This window comes from Aspergillus foveolatus (genome assembly GCF_047715535.1).
Source record: "Aspergillus foveolatus strain CBS 279.81 unplaced genomic scaffold BDW70scaffold_112, whole genome shotgun sequence".
NCBI lineage: Eukaryota > Fungi > Ascomycota > Eurotiomycetes > Eurotiales > Aspergillaceae > Aspergillus > Aspergillus foveolatus.
The window spans coordinates 102-15,342 of NW_027396176.1; the positions used below are offsets into that span (position 1 = coordinate 102).

The 15,241-nt window shown below is 49.9% G+C and overlaps 4 protein-coding genes and 1 non-coding gene across 5 annotated transcripts; 3 read left to right on the forward strand and 2 right to left on the reverse strand.

The window, feature by feature from the left end:
* Positions 1 to 699: 699 nt before the first annotated feature.
* BDW70DRAFT_166120 (uncharacterized protein) lies at positions 700 to 1,850 on the reverse strand (the record flags this gene model as incomplete). The annotated part of the gene is made up of 2 exons (XM_073741909.1): positions 700 to 1,577; positions 1,658 to 1,850. 2 exons carry the CDS (start codon positions 1,848 to 1,850, stop codon positions 700 to 702), a joined length of 1,071 nt encoding a protein of 356 aa, XP_073591242.1.
* Positions 1,851 to 3,260: 1,410 nt separating this feature from the next.
* Positions 3,261 to 5,447, reverse strand: BDW70DRAFT_166121 (uncharacterized protein; the record flags this gene model as incomplete). The annotated part of the gene is made up of 3 exons (XM_073741910.1): positions 3,261 to 4,103; positions 4,166 to 4,709; positions 4,749 to 5,447. The coding sequence occupies 3 exons, from the start codon at positions 5,445 to 5,447 to the stop codon at positions 3,364 to 3,366; spliced, it is 1,983 nt and encodes a 660-aa protein (XP_073591243.1). The 3' UTR covers positions 3,261 to 3,363.
* Positions 5,448 to 10,348: 4,901 nt separating this feature from the next.
* Positions 10,349 to 12,031, forward strand: BDW70DRAFT_14150 (uncharacterized protein). The gene is made up of 5 exons (XM_073737776.1): positions 10,349 to 10,647; positions 10,703 to 10,807; positions 10,888 to 11,285; positions 11,354 to 11,418; positions 11,479 to 12,031. Exons 1-5 carry the CDS (start codon positions 10,471 to 10,473, stop codon positions 11,985 to 11,987), a joined length of 1,254 nt encoding a protein of 417 aa, XP_073591244.1. The 5' UTR covers positions 10,349 to 10,470; the 3' UTR covers positions 11,988 to 12,031.
* Positions 12,032 to 12,527: 496 nt separating this feature from the next.
* On the forward strand, positions 12,528 to 12,600 carry BDW70DRAFT_t173. Its single transcript has one exon. It is a non-coding gene; the product is annotated as a tRNA-Lys (tRNA).
* A 498-nt stretch (positions 12,601 to 13,098) lies between these two features.
* On the forward strand, positions 13,099 to 15,053 carry BDW70DRAFT_154204 (uncharacterized protein; the record flags this gene model as incomplete). Its single annotated transcript, XM_073739790.1, has 12 exons — positions 13,099 to 13,165; positions 13,227 to 13,559; positions 13,607 to 13,712; positions 13,772 to 14,135; positions 14,169 to 14,194; positions 14,255 to 14,259; positions 14,298 to 14,351; positions 14,381 to 14,513; positions 14,599 to 14,712; positions 14,784 to 14,788; positions 14,833 to 14,903; positions 14,952 to 15,053. The coding sequence occupies 12 exons, from the start codon at positions 13,099 to 13,101 to the stop codon at positions 15,051 to 15,053; spliced, it is 1,380 nt and encodes a 459-aa protein (XP_073591245.1).
* Positions 15,054 to 15,241: the final 188 nt, after the last annotated feature.

Sequence of the window (15,241 nt, forward strand, 5' to 3'; positions counted from 1 at the left end):
GTTGCTAGCGTCGATTTGGTCATGTGATTGATATATGTAACGAGCGATTGCATTGAAGGTCTTGAGGGTCCTCCTCTTCTAACTACAATCTGTATAGGCTATTTATGCCTTTTCAAAGGCTTCAAGAAAGAATGTTCTCGATATCAGTAGATAATTCAGTTAATATATAGATAGTTGCAATCCGCCTATGGCGGTGTGATTGCCTCATATGATTGGACGAGCGAGGTGCTGGATATTGATTAGTAAGAGGAGGTCCTCTCTGGTCGACAGGATCCCTCGCCCGGGTCACGGGATCTACCAACATTACTATTGCCTTACGGACCATGACAGCACTCTCTACATAATCATTGTGCGTGAGTGCATACGGTTCTGCAGCAATCTAGAAAAGAATAAGGAAATAAGAAAATACGGAACCAAGGAAGAAACGAAAGGAAGAATAGCTTTCTCCTACTATCCTGCGGCAAGGGGCCGTATCCTAGAAACTATATATTCCATGTCTAAAGGCAGACCACGGTGAGCTCTGCATCGGGTTTATAGGCGGCTGCTTATTACTAGATGTAATGTATCTATACCTATACCACAATGTGGTTATCAAGTGGATTTCTGATTGAGAGAGCTGGAAAGACTCAAGATCTTTAAAACGCCCAGGGGTATCATGCTAACCTAAGGATCAGGACAAGGAACACGAAAAAGTATCTATCAAGCATTGAGTAACTGTGCAAGCTTCCCCTTCCAGTCATTTACAAGTCTCTGCGCCGTCGCCGTTTCCTCTCTAGACTTTCTCAACTCCGTCTCAAGCAACTCATTCTTCCTCTTCAGTTCATCCACCTCTCTCTTCACCTTGTCAAATCGTGCTGCATTGTCTCTTAGCCGAGCCAGCTCAGTATCATCTGCGCGGTACTTCTCGAGATCGCGCCGCAGAATTGCGATGCTATTATCGCGCAGCTTTATCATCTGCGCGCTTTGTCGGTCTTTGTACTGCAACTCTTGAATCTGTAGTTTAAGAGACGCAACAGACTCCAGCTCCCGATAGATCACGCCGAGAGAGGCATCGACATCGCTAGGTAGAGTAACAAACCGCGATGTACGTTGGCGCTTGGGTTGGGGGGCTTCTGGGTCGGGGTTGTTGTCCTCATCATGCCGCATAGTTTCAGGGCGTGTAGTCACAGCCGGTGACTGTGGAATGCGCTCTGAGCTGTTACCAAGAGAGGTGTCCTCTGAAGCCGCTTGCGGCTGTTTGAGACCATTGGTCGAATCAGTATTTGATACTGCCCTAAGGACAGCAGCAGTAACGGCGGGTTCGATCGGCACTACACCCTCCGGGCGCTCAATAGGCGCCGGAGCTGGTACAGGGGAAGCAGGCGGCGAGAGCTCTGGAGGAGACATGTCCCAACCGCGCTTGACGCATATCGGACAGTAAAGATCTTCCCTGGTCGCCCACTCACTCCCGTCTGGCACGCAAATGAAATGAAAGGCTACCCTGCAGGTATGGCAATTTATGAGTCGACCAGGCTTGAGGTCACTATTGCCAGTCGCTCCACAGACGCGACAGGCCGTGTCATGGGGAGATCCATTTCCTGTACGCGTACCAAAAGGGCTGATTAGCTTAGTCCCGCTTTCCATCATAGAGATCGACAGTGTGAATTTTAGAGCTTACGCTTCCACTCTCTGTATTTCTTGACGTGTAAATCCAATGGCTCTTGAGCTATTCTGGCAACTGTACGCTCCCATGTTTCTGGTTCAGTCTGGTGTTCCGCCGGTGTAACTGGAAGACTACGACGCGTCCTTTGGCGACGCTCAGCCCCAGTTGCTTTTGGCAAAGTTCGAGGTTGACCTTTACGCGAAGGCATAATGTTTGTGTGTTGTGTTCTATTTGTGCTTGGCTGACAGCTCAGTCAAACACTCGAGGACAGAGATTGGATTTCGAGATTAGTCATTTCGATACGCAAGATGACAAATCATGGAGCCCGGTCTTGACCGACTGCGCCGAGACTTGTAAGTGGATTACAAATCAGAGATTCCCACACACCCACACGGACGAGGGAGCGGTGCTCACTGCCTTAGTATAGCTAGGTTAGATCTCCAGCTACACCTCAAGGGGTAGCTAGTTATAGATAGAAAAGACTGGCGCTTTTTCTCTTTTGCAAAAAGCGTCTTTACTGTTGGAAGAGGGGTAAGAAGGGAGGAAGAGGATATACCTGCAAGAGCTCGGGTTCTTGCTATAATAAAAAACCCAGCTATCCCCAGCACCAAGACAAAAAGAACCACGACGCCGTAAGGATACACCGTCTAAGCCTTGCCGGGACTTGGTGGACAAGGTGTGCGAGATATCATTATATTTCGGGGCAGAAAAGCAAATATTTGCGGGGTCTGTATGCCTGATAGCAGTGAAACATGATTATGCTACAGGCAGACCCGAAATGTCCTTTCATTCTTTGAGCAGATAGAGTTGTTTTCAATTCCTAATTCCCAAGCCCTAGTTTACTGAAAGTGGTTAGCCAGTATATTCGGCTTGTATCTGCCGTGAAAGGTACCACATCCGACGAAATCTCAAGGTGACGAACTATAGCATGACGGCCAAGAATACACCCTGCCTAGCTACTTCGCTGCAGTACCACTTCAAGCCCATGTGTGCTTTCATCTTACGAAACTTGAGCTGGCACGGTTTCTTGACCCCAGTAGGTACAAAATGATTGTCCATATTACATGTAGCAAACAGCCAGATAATCCAGTAATTACCAGAATAGCCCAATCTGCAGAAAGCTGACCTCATCCCATCAGGGCCTGCTAACCACCACGCATCACTCCTCTAATACAGGAGTCGCTACTCAGGCGTTTGTCTCAGTCACTTGTGTCAATGAGAACCGTCTTCAACAGTCTGTTATGAAGTGCTAAATCTGAATTCAATAACCTCTGTTATTGCATCATGGGGCCCGTTCTCATGAAGCAGAGTCTTACACTATATACGATATCTCGACTAATGTGCGGGAAACTCTTTAAAAGCAGTTCAAATTGCCAATTGAAATTTTGTGAACTTATGAGAGGGAATAGGTAAGCCTGTCTACGGCTGATTATATTGAGCCCGAGAACACCCTCCTTCGGCATTAAGCGACATGATAAAACATGATGCAAGACAAAACGATAGGGGATGGTGATATATTTTACTACTTTCTGTTATTTTAGAACAAACGCGCTCCTCTAGACCTTCTATGGGAGCTGGTGGCTAGTCGATGCACGCACGCAGCTGACAGGTTGGTCGGAACCCAATTAGAGTCATCTAAGGGGAGCGGGGATGAACAGGGGGAAGGAATATTGAACTCCGACAAGGAACGACCTGTTATGTTCAGACGCGTACTTACAATTCTACGTGCCTAAGCCTGCACGGGCATACAGCACTTGAAGAAGGTTCCCAGGCTGCGGGACGAATGAGAATAAACAACGTGGACATTTCGCCTCACGTGCGTTGCCGCTGAAGTCTGAGATCAATGAGATCCTTTGGCCGAGTGGGCACATCGCCTCAAGTTCAAGGAGGCTCGGGTGATATGTTGTATAGGTGCGGAGATTCTCTTCCGCTTTTGCGTCGTAGGCCGCTCGCTCGCTTGGAGTTAGGTCACTTTCGTACCAGAAAACGTCATAAAAGCGGACGGGAGACAAGCAATCCGGCTCGTCTATCTCGAGCACTGCGGGACTTTGCACTCGAAAGCCTCCATTCGTGCCCCAATCACTGCCCCAGGAGTTAAGGAATGATAAAGAGTGGGGTTCACAGGCATATAAGACGACGGCGTGTCCGCCATCATCGCGACCCTTACGGTACGGTCGCACGTTGGCCTCAGTGAGCATGGATCTCCTTTTCTGAGGTTGACTGAAATGTTGGGAGAATTTCGCCCGACCTTTCTTTGAGAGGCGAAATGTAGTCAGTACGGGGCGCCGCTGCAGCACTGCCTGCCGGGCCCCCATTTCGACCACTGCTCGGTAGCGAAGGCGATACCACTGGACGGCCTGGTTTAGGACCTCTTCAGCCACACGCCCATGATCGCCCGGGGGAAATTCATGTAGAATTCTGTCACGGCTTTCTCCAATTGTCGGACAGGGTTCCTTGCGCTCTACGCGTAGAAGCGCCATGTGTACCACGGCAGGGCGGCATGCGCATAGCAAGTTGCGGAACTGCCCTGTTCTAATGGGTTCTTGCAAGTAATTGCATGCTCGTCCTGGATATAATCGTCCGGCAGCGCGTCCGTGGACCCAAGATGCGCCGATACCAGCAGCGAGCAGAATTCTTTAACTGCGGTCTCAGTACAGACGGAGACATACAAGTCAACTTCCCCAGAGCACGGAATTTGCCATCCCATCGACATCAAGACCTGAATAGGGTGATTTTTGGCAGTAACCTTGGACGCTATGTTGAAGAGTGTACGCCGACCCTTATCCCAAGAGTAGGCTGGTTTATCGTATAAGCGTCGTTGAGCAATGTCATGATCGCTCGTCAGGTACACACATGCCACAGCGACATCCTCCGAATGCAGCTCAGTAGCGATCTCGCCAGGATCACCGTCTGTTGCATGGTCATCTGACATTAGCACGAGAACTCGCTCGTCACAATTGGAATTCGCTTGGAATACGGATAATGACCGGCTCAGAGCCTCACGCATTGGGGTGTCACCGTACACGAGCTCTTCAACAGATAGCCACTGGCGAGCTCCTGTGGAACGCTGCTGAAGCAGTTGCAACAATCATACCACGTCACTCACTGGCCGAGGGACGAAGTCCAGAAAGTCTCGGAACCACTCCCTGCAAATGCGGCGCGCGAGCTGCAGACCCTCTGAGGAGTCGACTACCTGGTCTTCATATGCATCGGCACCCATTGCTGCCAACCCTGTCAGAGCAGCGCCAAATAAGCCCCCTAATGGACCGCATAATACAGACCCACCAGCAATCACCAAGGCGCCGCTACCCAACGTTGATCCATATTTCGTCTCCTGGGACTTCCGAATTTCAGCCGCACTTGGTATTGCGTCTTTGAACTCTTCAATTTGCTCCGGACATCGACGAAGGCACGCGTGGACAATGCGCGCTACACTATCTGTAAGCATGTTCCGGATGTACTCTGTTATATGGGTTAGGTTGTTCCGATTCGCGATCTCGATGATCAAATCATGGCCGCTGCGATCATCTTGATCATTCTCTTCAAGAAGAGCTTCAACAATGCCGCAGAGATCCACAGTTGAAGGATAACCGTCCTGGCGATCGAGTCCACTTGCGCCCACAAACATTTTAGCCCTGGGTTCAACTTGTTGCTCCTTGCGGGCAATGTCAAGGGCTGCGTCCAGCACGGCATGGAAGCGATCAACCGCGCGCCCATCAGACCGCCCTGTCTCGAGCACCTTCCGCATCGATCCCGACACATCGATTAGACAACCGACCAGCGTGGATGATTCTTGGTTTGCCATCGAAACAGAGTTGGCTCGCTTGAGTTTGACGTACACGTACTGACTTCTATGATAACTATCGATGTGAGATTGACGTGCCCCCATCGAAAACTGGCTCGGACCCAGCCGCAAGATCCTGGCGATTACTGGAGATGATATACTGTCTACTACGGCCTGGCTGCAAGTAGCAATTCCAGCCGGTCATAAGGCTGGTATGTTGCCAAGGCGCTGCGGTATCTGATACGCCCTCAAAAGCAGGGTCAAGCAGATTATCTCGGCGGCGTTGGCGGTTGTGGTGCGTTTTTCTGCGACCTCTACCCTGAATTGGGCTTATTCGGGAAATTGTAAACATCTGGTCGTCAAAAATCCCCACTCCACATACGAGCTGGATTCAAGGCGTTTAGCTTGCTTGGAGACGTACCCGTGCTGGCTGCACCCATCATCCACCTGCTGGTAGACTCTCCGCACGTGAAATCCGATATATGTTTAATGGGAGCGGTGGCTAGGGCAATATTCTCGGCATGACATATGAAATACCAAGATTCCGTTACAATTACAGATTTGATACGAACCCATTTTTTCAGCAAAATCCCCCCTTCTCCAGTCACCAGCCAGATCAGGCTTCGCATGAATTTAAGATTAGGGTTTGAACCATGTTGTCAATGTCAAAAGGACATTTTGGGTGTGTCTATAATCCAGACAGGCAGAGACTTCTTTGACTTGCTGCTATGACTTGCCATGAGATTGTATAACCATTGTCAGCATGGCGGCTCCCTGATATTTTCGGTACATAACTGCCAATAATAAGGGGATAGCTCTAGCACGGTGTGGACTGTTCTAGACATTCTATTTCAAGCCTAGTGCTCACCGAAAACACAAGGGCACAAGGAAGTCTCATTTTTCTATCGGTGTTCTGTCTTCTCCAGTCACAATGACTTCCTCTGATTATATCCTGCAATTATCCAAGATTTTCCCCTTTTTCTTTCTTTCTTCGCCTGGCAATTTATTGTTGCCTTTCTCTATTCTGGGGAGCGTTTCTCTTGCCGAGGACGTCTTGAATAGCCAAGTTTGTTGACGGTGTGCTCTAAAGAAGAGAAGCTGCTTAAGGCATTCTTTGGCTCTAGTCCCGAGGGTTCAAGAAATACATACAGCAGCTGGACTCGCAAGTGGTCACCCACACGCTTCTGATCAGCTGGCACGCAGCTTCAAAAATGCTAAAAACAGGTGATGGCTGCCAGTTTTCAACCCTACTGCTATACGACTTTGCCCATCTCTCTCACAAGCCTCAGTATACATTCTCGTACTATATGGCTAATTAGAGTGATGATCCGCGCTTTAGGTGAGGCCCAAGGTTGGCGCGATGCCGAGCATGGTTGTCGACAAGCAGTACCCTATTTGGAAGATTATTTGGTTCACCATCTGTCTCTGGTTGTAATCATCCGTCGTGATATTTGTTGGCCTAGTACAAGTAAGAAGGGTTCCGTGCTGCAGGATCATTTGGCGCGTGGAAGCTTAGATGCTGCCGACGTCGAATCCCCTCGTGCCTTAGAAGTGACAATCAGGGCTGCAAGGCCACGGCTGGGTTCAAAGAAGAACTGGTGGTAAAATGTAGTCGTAGTGTCAATACTGGCTTGTTATCGTATAACAACAATTCATCATCATAACTAAAATTCACAATCCAGAAACCTTTGTATAGTGCTGGCTTTACGTACTGATTATGTCTGATAGCTCTGTTTATAACCAAGTTCCTAGAAAGTCGGTCCCGCAGATGATAAAGCGTCTATTACAGTCAACTTTTAGATTACAGTGTAGGTTACCAGCTGTGCAGTGCACGACACTTCCAGCCCTGTATAATCGCACCCAGATCTACGTCTAAGCCTTCCTCAACGGATTTGTATGCTGAAATCAAGCTAACTACTCCGCAGGCTCAGGAGACATACGCAGCCGGCATTAATAGTCAAGAGTAACAAAAACATCAAGTTATGTCGCTCTATTCCCATTGTTCCACCTAATAAAGAAGAAAACATCCGGTAATCCAGCCAACAACAGTCCCTTGGGGGAAGGCGAGAATAGAGAACAAAGGAAGGACGTTCCATGAGGCTGCCCAGCGCTTGATTCACCGCAGGCTTGGGCGTTCATTATGGCAAATGTCGGTGAACAAGTAACCATATCAGTCCATTGCGCAGGCCATCTATAGGCGCGGCTGAGATCAGAATGTCAAATGATCCCGTCTGTGTGGGAGCTGTCATTAGCAATTCAAGGCAGTCAGTCAGGTTACGGTTGCTCAGTGATGCCTCGCACCAGCCATATGCCATTGACTGCAGTGGGGGCGCCATCCGTCGTTGACAGGACCAGAAGCAGTCTACTGGGATGATGAAGCTCTAGGGGGCTCCCAAGGAGAGATGGAATAGTAGCTCAAGTTACGTAAAGGACGATCTAATGGTGAGAGAAGAAACGTCTCGAAATCAGTCAAGACGGGCAGAGCTGTGGGCTAAATGTATTTACGTACTTTCGCCCAACGGTCATTCTTGTTGCCTGACCAAATCACTGCTCTCCCGTCCAGCCCTACCTTTACCACCTCAATTCTATGATCATCAACTAATCCATCAATCTAAAGCCTTACAGTTTCCCCGACTGTTGAGCTCTTCTATTAGGAAAGAAGGTCACGAAGGCAACTACTTTCAGGTTCTAAAAAGGTATCTCAGGCGACGAGCTCTAATATCCCAAGGCGGATAAATTGACGGTTTGGTAGAGGCCGAGAAATAGGAAGCAAGGCCCATCATGCTGCCACGGTAAATGATAACGCGGTCGACAGCAGTAAGCGTATACCTATCGTAACTACAAGCCGTCCCAGTCTCGGTGTCTATCGGATATGCTGTGAACATGGAATGCCTGTCTATATAATCTCTTGTAGCGGAATATCCTTTTAAAGTTATCGATAAAGCCGACTTTCCAATGCCCAACGCGACAAGGACGTCTTCAGGGACTCATTAGGGGTATGCTGGTCGCAGTAGGGCTCGGGTATTGTTCGGGGGTAGCAAGGTCGATCATCACTTCGTTATTTTTATTTTCTATTTTATTTTTAGTTTCTGGCTCTCGAGATCTTGAGCCGAAAATATCAAGGCTTAGATCGCGAATAGGACAAGCTAAGTGTCGATCGGAATATCATTCATATGATCAATTTCTGGTAACTAGCTTGGGTCGTTAATGGCTTCTATTTACGCCCAAATTATCATTTCCACAGCGTGTAGACCAATATTGGTGTAAAAGAGCCTGGGCTAGTGAATTAATCCTACGGTAAGTGATCTCGGCAACCCTCTAGACAATCACCGTCCCGCTGGGCCGAGCGGCAACCCCCGAAGAACAGGACAGCCAGTACGGTTCGAGAGTCGAGTCTCTGCCTGATAACTCGGTTGGGGCTGCACTAGAAAGAGTAAATACATGGCAGTCTGACGGCTATCCTCTCTCCAGAGCCAGGTAGGTAAGCCCCGATATCCTCGTCTCATAGCCTGTCCGTCTGGATGAATCGGTGCCTGGCTCGCTCGATGACGAGAACGGTCTGTAGACCTAAGGGCACTATACTCATCCCATGCAAGTATAAATGTAAACTAGCTTACGAAACGAACTGGCAATTGGTCGACAAAGCCTCAAATAAGGTTTAGCAGGGTCCATTAGAGTGGGAAAACTCCTCTCGAATTTGGAGACGAAGGGAAAGAGTGAAGTGAAAAGATAGGAGATCGTATTTTAATGACTCGCAGCTTGGCATGCATGAATATCGAGATTCCTCAGAAAAAGGTGCAGTAGTAGGTCGGACAAAAGCAAATCCCAGATGTAGCTTTTTCGCCCTTTTTTGTCCTTGTAGGGCTGTTGTTGGATTTCTGGGCAGAGGGCCATTACTCAATACCGCGTGCAGGCTGTCAGCACCTAACGCAACCTTACTCATCCTCCAGGATGATTCTAATCCTTCAGCGTCACACTATTCCTTCTTCGGAGAACTGTCAACAGGGATAGCGTATCCCGAGGGCGTGGTTCCACTCTCTTGCCAGGAAACATCACTCCATCTGACTTCCATCCCATCCGGTAAAAGCTCTTGGTCCTTATCCCAAGACACACGATTCCCACCCTCCCCTCTTCCCAAGTCCAACCTGTGCCTGACTCGTGCAGACATGTCCTACGCGATTCAAACTCAGCAGATACAGACTTTTGCTTCAAGTTCCCAGTTCTGAGTCACGGCTGCTGAGTCAACTAAGTGTGGGTCGGCAGGGTACGCAACCAGAGTTTGTGCAGTGAGCTCTTGACAGCCCACCACCGTTTAACGGATTAGTATTATCCCCCGGTCGAACCCCCTGTCAGTGCTCACTCAGGGGCAAAACTCAAGCTGTCATTGTAAGCGGATTATCCCATACCGTTGCTCTGTCATATGAAAAGCCGAGATCTCGAAAGAGAGTCTGCTAATACCGGTTTCAGGGATTGTATTCAGCACCAAGTGGAGACTTTATGTCCGACGCGGCCAAGCAGCCAGTCAGATAACGACTGGGATGAATAATAAGACGACGAATAGCCCGCTAACGGTTCCACAGACGCATTCCAGACGCTTGAAGATTCAACAATATCTGGGGCATTTGTCGAGCGCGCCAATAGCGGCACATGCAGAGTCTGCCGTGGCAAAGTCCACTCACTCCACGGTCTTCCCGTCCCTGTCATGGTCGCGCTGTGGAAGTGATCAGCACCTGGGCTGGTCTTCGAGCCTGTATAGCATTCCAGCTTTAGCCCTTTACCTGGTCGTTTTCGCACACTAAGTGGCTCTCCAACACTAGCGCTCTATCTTCACCGTCCCCTTGGAGTCGCGCTGACAGCTGCAATCTCCTCGGCGGACCCGGATCTCTCCCGGATTGTATTTTTGACAGCTTGCCCCGGAGCAGTTAGTCGAACGCCGGCGCAGTAGCTAAAACTCTATCTGAAAATCCCTTATATGGGCATCCTCCCGCCTGCCTCGAACTTTCAAGCAATGTTATAGCCGCCGCTTGACGAGACTGCCGCCAGAATGTCCTCGGGCCTCAACGGTGATGATTCGGACGGCCACGTCCGCGAGCTAGCCGTCAGGTCGGTTGCGGCCGCTTTCCTAAGCATTGCCACCATCGCTGTGTCTTTACGTTGCTATGTCCGGGGCTGGCTGATCAAGGGTTTTGGATGGGACGATTGGGCGATGGTTGTTGCGATGGTACCTACAATCAACTCGAACTGCATTCATTGATCCTGGAATTTAACACTTGCAGGCCTTTTATATTATGTTTAGCGCGTGCATGATTGGAGGCTCTCTATACGGGACAGGACACAGATTCGCTGCCTTAGAACCGCAGAATCGCGTGACAGCCATGCGGGTGAGCATCCTGAGTCCCAGACTTCCTCTCCTCCGCCAACCCGGCATTGCTCTGGTCCCAAAACTGACTCGGACGGACAGTACTGGTGGCTCTGCGAAATCGCTTACTGCTTTTCCTCCGTCGGGTGCAAGATCTCCGTCTGCATCTTCCTTATGCGCATCACCATCAAGCGCATCCATATCTGGATTCTCTATATCGTCATGGCCCTCACCGTGATAACGGGATTGGTCTTCATGTTCATCATGCTGCTGCAGTGCAAGCCACTCGAGTATTTCTGGACCCGGACAGCATTTGACCCGGACGTCAAGGGCTACTGCATCGATATCCAGATCGTCATCGCCATGACCTATGTGTATAGCGCGTTTGCGGCGCTGTGTGATTTCACCGTGGGAACTCTGCCGATCTTCCTCGTCAGCAAGCTGCAAATGCGCAAGAAGACCAAGCTGGCGGTTGTGGGCATTCTGAGTATGGCTTGCATGTATGTTCCTTCCAGGTTTGCTGGTCTTGTTTAAGGGCGATCCTGGCTAACAGTATTTCGCCTGATAGTGCCTCCTCCGCTGTCATCGTCCGTATCCCCTTTGTCAAGACCTTCGCTGATCCTGACTTCCTCTGTACGTCTATACGCCAATCTCTGTGCCCTCCTTTTCGAACTAACATTACTTTTTTTGCAGACGCCACAATTGAAATAGCAATCTGGTCCAACATCGAAGTTGGCCTCGGTATCACCGCCGGTTCGCTTGCCACCCTCCGCCCGCTCCTGCGTCACTGGATGGGCTCTACAAACGATGCCTCTTATCCACTGGGCACACCTTCCCCATTCCCGGGTCGCTCCGGATCGCGTCTCCCTGGTGCATCAGGTCGAGACCGAGCATACCCGCTCGGCTCGATGGACGACAGCAACCGATTACGGCCCGACAAATTGGCCCTTACGGTTACGACTGTGCAGACGCAGCATGATCCCGAGGATCGCTGGCCTGTCCTGCCTGATGGAAATAGTAGTGAGGAGCGCTTGACCGATGAGCATCAACGGAATGGCAAGGGGAACGGGAATAGGACGCCGACGAGATCGAGTGCGGAGCGAAATGGGGTGGGATCTAACTTTGGGGGGATTCACCAGGTCATTGAGGTTACGCAGACGTCGACAGATTTAAGGTCAACGAGTGTGAAGGAGCATGTTTAGCTTAGATCTGTTTGATATGTGATACCACGATAGTTAAAAGATCTCTTTTGTTCTGTTATCGGCTGTTCCACGTACTTTTGTAGTGTCTATGTAGACCATTGTGGGTAGCTGTGGCTATAGACGGACAAAGGATAAGACGCACTGGCCATGTGGGTATATAAAATAGTGCTTATGGAACACGCATTTGGCAGCCATTTGGCCGGCATCGTCATAATGGCGATCATTGCCACGGACCCGGGCAGACTTGCCCTAATTGGACTCTGGGTACTCCTAGAGACGGAGTGGTGTGGGTATAGGACGGCTGCCATGCTCCTGCAATTTTGTCTAAAACCGGCATTTAGGCATTACTCCACAAATCCACCGGCGAGCTAAGCGTAAAACACGGGGATGTTGCCATCCGGGGCTTCTTTCTGAAAACAGCTAATGGAGATGGTTGTCACAGGTTCCTGACCGCTCGTGTAAGGTTGCGCTAAGAAACTCATCCCTGGCACAGATGAGTAGGTCTATATTTTTTATTAGAGCTCCCTATCTCAACAAGTAGCCGGGCTAGCTCAATCGGCAGAGCGTGAGACTCTTAATCTCAAGGTTGGGGGTTCGACCCCCCCGTTCGGCTTTCTTTTTGGGGTCGGCTTTCTTTTTGCTCCATTCTCATCTGCACCTTTTCAGATAATTTTTATGCTTGTGCTTTTTAGTTTGCAGATTGTTTTGTTTAATAGTTACTTACTGGCCTGAGAACACGGAGAGCCCATACCAAGACACTCTTTAGATACTTAGGTTATCTTTGCTTCGAGTTTGCCCTATTCTAGCCACCAGCCTGCTTGAACATGGCGATCCGTACACTCCAAAAGGCAGATGGGTATGCCCTGCATGCCACCGAGAATTAGCTGGTGGCTGTGGCAGTTCATGCAGTGTGGGGCAGTATATATATCTATTGAGTCAATCGATGCATCAAGTCCAATAAATCCGATAATCTCAGCATGATCAGCATCATGCATGCAGCAACTCGGGGCACGGAGAATCTTTACAACTTTGACCCCTCCAAATGACCTTTGTCATCGTCCACTTCACCTCCACAGCCAAGGGAACTCAACTCGTGTGCCAGGTCAGAGACATGTCGGTCGTCAGATCCCAATACTCCGTCACTGTTCCCGCAACAGGCCTCCTCTCATACATATTCGGTCGGCCTTACAAGGGAAGGCGCCTGGCCATCATCCGCGCCCATTCTGCAGTTATCTGAAGAATCTTTGGGTAGGAGGGCGTGTGGGTACTCCATCGACCAGATAAAATCACTCTTTAAGAGTCTCGGCAATGGCCTGCACCATCTAAGAGCCCGTGGGAAACGGGTGATGGTCTACGGCGAAGCCAACATTCAATTTGTTACAGCCGTGCTCGTGATACTAGCAGCCGGGGCGGAGGTCAACTTCCTGGTTACTAGTCCACCCGAGTATTTGGTCTCCAGGATACGGCAGCTAAAGTGCGACATTGTGCTTTTATCACCGGAACAGGCGGATATTGAGGCCATGCTTGATGCTGCGGGCGTACTGGGGATTCCGCATGAAAGGCTTTTTCATTGTCGATGAGTCTCTCGGTGGCAGTGAGACTCTGGAAGGCAAACCTAGGCACTGGACTACCTTCTAAATACGCCCGGCGGTGGTTTATCGAATGGCCTAGACTTTCACCGGACGAGACAAAGAGTACGACGGCTGTTCTTCTCTACACCTCAGGGTACGTCTACTGGTTCCACTCATGCACCATGCACTAATGCCTACCTACCCGCATCCCAGAACAACGGGAACACCCAAGCTCGCATGCCGAACGCACTACGGTCTCGTCGGCAACATCGCCCAAGCCCTAAACCACTACACTTTCCGACCCAGGTGCAAAGAGATCGTCTCGTACAACTACAAATTCGCCGGTATAGGATTCCTTCTCCTGGGCATCATGATCCCCCTTAAGGCGCGGTATAAGAGTATATTCCCTGCGCGTCTTGACCTCATTACATTTGCGGCAATTGTGGACCGATTCAAGCCGACTTGGGTGATGGCTCCTCCCCATTTGATGCGCGCAACGTTAGCAATGCCGGCGACGCTGGACTTTGGAAGCGTCAAGCATGTCCTCACCGGCGGCTCTTTCGTCTCTTGGAAGCTTGTGGACGAGTGACAGCGGAGGTTTGGGTCGCAGGTGCAGAGTACGTATGGGATGACCGAGTGAGTATATCATTTTCATTACAGAGCTAGGTAGCTCGAAAAATTAAAACTCGCCAACAGAGCAGGTTTTTTTGCGATGCCTGATCCGAACGAACCATTTAAGATACTACGACGGGGATCCTCTTGCCCAACGCTGAAGCCAAGATCCTCGACGAGAGTGGCGACGTCTTACCTCTGAAAGAGAAGGGGGGGTGTATATTCGTACACCTTTTGTGATGAAGGGATACCTCGATGAACCGACGCATACGGCTCAGACAGTGGGTGAGGATGGATGGATCAACACAGGCGCGATATTGGATGGATTAATGAACGGGGAATGGTTTATGTTGTTGGACGGCGGAAAGTGAGCTGATTGCTGTGATTCTTTGATAACTTGAGTCTAGTCTCGTGCTGTTCTGATATAGGATAACCCAGGATCTCTTCAAGATCAGGGGCGACCAGATTACAGGGTCTGAGATAGAGACCGCAGTCTCCCGGCATCCGGGCGTCCGTGTCGTTGCTGTTATCCCTGTTGTTCTGTGAGGACTAGTCGTCTTTTGCCGGTAACTAAGCTAGGGCACTTTGGCTTATTAAATATATTGTTTTCTAGGCCCGGTGACGAGGAGCCTGCCCCTCGCGCCTGATGTCATGGATGGCAGCCGAATATCCTCCGCGCATGCAGCTCACCGGTGGTGCTGTGTTCACTGATGCTATTCCAATATCAAATTTGGTTTGTCTACGTCGGATGCACAGGCACCTAGTTGGCGTTTACGTGTAGATCGGGAATAGTAAGGTTGATCGCCGGGAGCTGTCTGAGCTAGCTGGAAGGGAGCTTCAGCTTGCATGTATGGAAGTTCGAAGCAGCCAGGTAGAGGCCTAGGCACAGCTTCATGGTGGTCTGCGGATTAGTATATCATACCCAGGGGAATCCGGCATGCCGAGCCCATGATGGGAGAACTACAGGCGATTATCATCACAAGTCAACGACTCCGAGAACAAAGCAATGGAACTCGCCTATAAATCACGACTGCTCTGGTCTCTAACAAAACGCACGGATGGGGCCCACAG